The sequence below is a fragment of the Mirounga angustirostris genome, unplaced genomic scaffold (assembly GCF_029215605.1).
Source record: "Mirounga angustirostris isolate CCGP_5_RB_7025 unplaced genomic scaffold, mMirAng1.0.hap1 SCAF_9, whole genome shotgun sequence".
Lineage (NCBI taxonomy): Eukaryota > Metazoa > Chordata > Mammalia > Carnivora > Phocidae > Mirounga > Mirounga angustirostris.
Genome location: NW_026991717.1, coordinates 39,633,994 through 39,639,993, shown reverse-complemented (window position 1 = coordinate 39,639,993; position 6,000 = coordinate 39,633,994). Strand labels below are relative to the sequence as shown.

At 48.2% G+C, this 6,000-nt stretch overlaps 1 protein-coding gene across 1 annotated transcript in view; it reads left to right on the top strand.

The window, feature by feature from the left end:
• The first annotated feature begins 2,949 nt into the window (after positions 1 to 2,949).
• DIS3L (DIS3 like exosome 3'-5' exoribonuclease) overlaps positions 2,950 to 6,000 on the top strand; it is a 33,404-nt gene continuing 30,353 nt past the window's right edge. Inside the window, exons 1-2 of the mRNA XM_045899831.3 lie at positions 2,950 to 3,180; positions 4,538 to 4,691. Coding sequence (XP_045755787.1) covers positions 3,042 to 3,180; positions 4,538 to 4,691 — 293 coding nt within the window. The 5' untranslated portion in view covers positions 2,950 to 3,041. The remainder of the gene's footprint in view (positions 3,181 to 4,537; positions 4,692 to 6,000) is intronic.

The following is a 6,000-nucleotide window of genomic DNA, read 5'->3' as shown; positions in this document are numbered from 1 at the left end:
AACCCCTTGGTCATTCCTGTGACCAAGTTCTCTTCTATTCCCAATGCCACCACAACGATAGACAACCCCCCCTTAGAAGTCTCTTCTCGAGTTCAACTCTCATAGCCAAAAATCCAGTGCCTTGTTTTTATCTTTTTCTAATTGTAACTGTTCCTACCCAAGTAGACACAAATACCTATGCAAATCTCAGTCCATTGGCACCCCGACATTTTCATGATTATCTAACTCAGATCTGCCCCCAATCACAAAAAGAACTCCAGCAGCACCCATCTTTGCAAGATAATTAGAACAGCAACTATGTGGTGCTAGGAGATTTACTTCCCAAATACACTAAAAATCCACCTGAGTCCTGGCTTGAACAGGCAAATGCAACAATCCCTGTGTGTGAATCCATTGATGGTAACCACCGAAACCAGAATGGTCTGGTGTATCTTTGTCTGTGGTGGTTATCATTCTCCTTGGGTCTCTAAATGTCTGGATGGCTGACACACAGCTGGGCAATAACTCTGAGGTTCCCTAACTGTGTCCCTAACAGTTCTCAAACAAACTAAGCCCACCTCACTACTCAGCCCCCCTGAATTTACACTGTCAAGTTAGAAAGGACCTTCCAAGAAACTTCCAGGATTCAGGATTTGCTTCCTTGCACAGGGCCCTACATCCTCGGCTAGGAATAAATGTAAATACGAATATGATCAGGAACCTGTCTTTAACTCTTGAAAATATTGCAGAATCTGCTAAGACAACAGCTGCCCAACAAAAATCCTTAGACTCTGTGGCCAAAGTTGTTCTTGATAATCAGATAGCCCTCAATTACCTGTCAGCTGAGCAAGGATTATCTGTGCTGTGGTCAACACCACCTGCTGCACTGGATTAACACTTCTGGAGAAGTTGAAACAATTACACAGGATCACTATACGTGCCGCTTGGCACAATGGGGCTCTTTCTTTGACTTACGTGATTTTGATTGGGTTGGGTCTCGGGGACCATGGCTCCAAAGTGCACCCCAAACACTGAGAATTATTCTGCTTATAACAATCACAGTGGTCTCCCTGGCACACTACATTCCCTCCAAAGCTTTAAACGCGGGGCACCTGGGTGGCTCAGTCGGTTAAGTGTCTGCCTTGGGCTCAGGTCATGATCCCGATCGAGCCCCGCATCAGGCTCCTGCTTGGAAGGGAGTCTGCTTCTCACTCTGCTCCTCTCCCCCGCTCCTGCTCTCTCTCTCTCTCAAATAAATAAATAAAATCTTTTAAAAAGCTTTAAATACAGGTGGATAGCCAGGAACCACCAGGCAAATGATGTCCCTAAGACTGGAACGCCAAAAAACGAAAGAAGAAAATGACCACCTAGAAAATGGTGAACCTGGAGTCTGGACATGCGAATACCACAGAGATTCAGCCAAAAACATCCTGACCTGTGAAAATCACACAGAGGATCAGTAAAACCTGTGAGAACTCCCAGAGCGGTAGCTGAGAGGTGCGCTAATGCCTTCAACTTTGATGACCTGTTTGAGAAGGGAGAGGAAAAAAGAAAGGAACAATAGGCCCCAAATTGCCCCCGTGACAGCAAACCAAGGCTTAATTGCAGTTTCAGCCTCTCCCAGGAATGTGACCTTAGCCAGACTATCTGGAATTATCCGATCAGCACTAGTGAAGTATTCCGCATGACAGACCGCCACTCTTCCCACAAAGGAAGGTAACCTTTTCTGAAACAATCCAGTCTGTTAAAAACTTCTTTTTCCTCTTCCCTTCTGCCTAAAAAGCCCTTCCATTTTGCACAGCTCCTTGGTGCTCCTTTTCGGTTTGCTAGACGCGATGCTGTATGATTCATAAATCCTTAAATAAAGCCATTTTGATCTTTAAATTTACTTGGAAAAAAAAATTTTTTTTAACAAAGAGGAAGCTCTGATATTCCCAGCCAGCTGGTTGAGCTGCCTTAACTAGAGCTCAACAAGTAGACCATGAAGTCCTTAGACGCAGAAGCTATATTTTATTCATCTGTGAATAACACAGTAATTAGTTAAGAGCCTGCTTTGAATTCAGCCAGATTCTGGCTTGAATATTGATTCTACCACTTAATAACTGGGTAACCTTGGCCACTTAACCTCCCTAATCCTGTTTCATCGCCTGTAAAATGGGGATAATAATGCGTGACTCCATTAACTTGTGGAAATTAAACGTGACACTTGTATGTAATGCTTCTGGTACAGCTCAAAATACGAAGGCTTGTTGAGTGCTTGGAAGAACTCTTTGTTGAGGGCTTGGAAGAACAGAGGCTTGCATCCAACCAAGGGTGTGTGAGCTCAGAAGAAACTGCCTGAGTCTCCAAGTTTAAAGGAAAGTAGCTTTCCCAGAGGCTGCAAATGCCATAGAGTTGAGATTGAACAGATAGTGTTTACCTCAAGGAAATGGCTTGGTTTTCATTTTATCTGCATTGTTTGAATTTTCATATGGATTAAAAATACATGAAATTAAAAATAAATACGACTTTTTAAGAGGGGGGGAAAATGCTGGGCTGGCAGGATTTCTGGCTTATTCGCTGAATCTTTGAGCTCTTTTAGGAAAGCAAGAGCGAGGAACAGAAAACACTAATAATTACCCACCCAGCAGTCGCCATGCCCACAAGGACCTGGGGGTAGCAACAAAATCCAATGATCCTTCAGGGTTGGACCAATACCTTCTCGACAAGACTGCAGCTTCCACAGCGTCCACACATCCTTATCTCCCTACGTCGTTTGGGCGGTTGGCACCTCTCGCTGCCCCCAGGCAATGGTGGGCAGGGGAGAGACCGAGGCGGGGCTGGAGCACCCCTCCCGCGGCCGCGGCCGCGGCCATTAGGGCGTTTCCGGTGCCCCTCGGGGCGCTCCGGAGGCTGCCAGGGGTGCCCAGGAGCCCGCGTAGACCAGGCCGCCCGGCCGAGGGGGCGGGCCCGGAGCCGCGGCCTCGCTTCCGCCCGCGCCGCGCCGCGCCCGCCACCTCCCGGCCGCTCGCCCGGGCCGGCCCCGCGGGGCCCGGCGCCGTGACCCGCCGAGCACCGCCAGCATGCTGCAGAAGCGGGAGAAGGTGCTGCTCCTGAGGACCTTCCAGGGCCGGACGCTGCGGATCGTGCGGGAGCACTACCTGCGGCCCAGCGTGCCCTGCAACAGCCCGCTCTGCCCGCGGCCCGCCGCCTGCCGCAACGGTCAGCGCCGGGGCCGGGCCGCGGCGCGGAGAGCCCTGGGCGGCGGGAGCGAGGGCGGCGGGGCCGGGCCGGGCGTCCGCCGGGAGGCGCCGGGCGCTGCCGGAGGCGGAGCGCGAGGTCGCGCGCGCGCCGAGGCCGGGGCCGCCGGGCCTCGCCCGCCCAGGCAGCAGCTCGGGCCCGGCGGCGGGGCTGCGGGTGGGAGCGAGAGGCCCGCGGCGCCGGAGCCGCCCCGACGGCCGTGGCGCGCTGCTCCCTGGGGCTCTCCACCCCCGCCCTCCCGACGGCCCCCCTCTCGCGGGGAAGGGCCCAGAGCCCGGCGCCCCCACAGCCTAGAGGCCCGGCGAGCGGGGCTTTCCGAGGGGCCCGGGGCGCAGGACCCTGCCTCTTCTGCACCCCCCAGGATGGCGTGGTGGTGAAAGGGGGGGGGCTGAGCCGCGGGCCCCACGGCGAGAGGTGGGGCGCCATCCCGCGGCGCGGAGAGCGCCTGCTGCCGCTCATTTGACGCGTAACTTCGCACAAATGTTCTGACCTGCCAGCCCAGACCCTCAGACTCTTAGCGGGTGCAGAGCCGTCGGCACTAAAGTTTGCGAATTGTCCGGGCCCTCGCTGCACAGGAAGGTCATGGGGAAGTTGGATTTGGAGCTGCTGTGCGCTAGGCCTTCGCCCACTTGGTTTCTCAGCTGCAAGGGTGGCCGATTTAACGAGGAAGATGACTGGTTCTCTTCTGTCTGGTGGGAGAGGAGCCTAACTACAAAAGTAGTTAACTTGATGAAAGTACTGGGAATCCTCAGTTTGGGGTTAAAGCGAACGTTTCATGTACAGCTTGGCTAAGCAGCTCCCTGAGATGCGGGCTGGGTGGAAAGCCTAACCACTGCCCTTGCTTGCCCTGAGCATGTTTTCCAGTCGATTCCGGCTTTCTGGCGCCTGGAGACTTCTGAGCGTGTACACAAGCTTGAGACTCAGAACCCGCTTGAAATTGCTAGGCATAAACAGGTGGTTAACATGTATATTTCGGGGGACCCCATTCGAATGTGAGTGTAGGTCGGTGAGTTAACACAAATAAATATTTAGGTCGTGCTAAAGATTTGTTTTTAAAAAATCAGTCATCTTCTGCACCACCGGCCACACCATAAACCACCTTGAGCTTTTACTTAGCACAGCTTCAGACAAATGAAGATGCTGAATTTACCTGAACTCTGGGCCTCTACCAAAGTAGGTTTGTCGTGTCCTTTAAAAACTTCAGGGTGTAGTTAAGACTGGAAGTTATTTTGCAGAGTGGAGCACCTTGACATTGAAGTAGAGACAAGCCAGGTTCGCAATTGTTGCCTAATCGCTTACATTTTGAATTATGTTCTAGATGGGAAACTCTTGTCTAGTGATGTGACTCATTACATGATCCCAGATTGGAAAGTTGTTCAAGATTACCTGGAGATCCTTGAGTTCCCAGAGTTGAAGGGAATTATTTTCATGCAGACGGCTTGTCAAACTGTGCAGCATCAGAAAGGCCGCAGGTATCTATCTGTTTTGCATTATTTATTTATTTCTATATGGCATATTTTTCTCTTCCCCTTTAGAGAAGGTCCCTTGTTGGAGGGGATGGGGAGGAATTCATTATTTTGTCAGAAAGGACTTTTTGAACTAATTTGGTATTCTCTTCGCTGGTGAGGAATGCAGTGACATTATTTTATATTTCTGCTTCAACACCTGGCCAAGAGATCTGACTGTAGATCGATCAACTGCAGTGTCCCCAGTATATGGGTATTTAAGATTCTTGGCTTTGGGTTTGCATGTATTTTTTAGATACATTGTTTCAGAGGCCTATACTTTTTTGGGGGGGGGGCAGTATTTTATTTTTAAATTTTAAACTGTTTATTGTGGATGCAAATTGTACTTGTAGTGATTTATTTAAGGAAAGCAGAAATAACTTGTGTTATTTTTACATGACTAGTATAACTACCAGCCATACCCATTGTATTTGCCAAATGATTTCTGATTGAAATCAGTCTAAAATGCTTGCCTTATACCTAAATGAAGAACAATTGTTTACCTTTTAAACAAATACCTAAAAACTGGTTTTGCTTCATTTAACATTGGGAAAGGATTTATGATTTGAACGTGACGACTGCATAGAAACAGCATATTACAATTATACATCCGACCTCTTAACACCCCTAGTTATTTAAAAAGCAGAAACTATGTGTTTATTCTTTTTTAAATGTTCTGGTTTCTTTAGAGTTTGGTGGTAAAAGATGAAGTATGTTTGTATATGAAAATGATGAGTTGTCCTTATATGCTCAGTTCAAAAAAATGTGCATTACCTAGATTGCGGATTTTTCAGATAGAATATTTTTCAATGAGTTTGAAGTTGATTTTGCTCAGACACAAAGATATAGATGTTTATACACATCCAGGTTTGAATGCTGCTTCAGGGGTCGTATTTCAATTTCTGCTACTAAAATCAATTTGTTGCTATCATTCGGATTGCAAGCACTCTGCTGAGCCTTTTCAACTTCTGTTTTCTGAAATATTTTTAATATTAAGGGTTGTTTTAAAAACCAATTCCTGGGACATTCAAAAGCAAAGAATTGGAATTTAAATGGCTTTTCTCCTGAACATTTCAAAAGTAGTTAACTTGATGAAAAACTATTGGTTTTCCACCGCTTTACCGTGTCTCTAAATATACTAAATGTGAAAACAAAGGATGAGCAGTTGTGAAATAGGCTGATACGATATCACCCTGGTTTTCCCATTTGGTAAGCACATTTTGAGCTCAGAGTTCCAGCCTTATGGAGTACAAAAAGTCTGACCCTTGAACAGCGT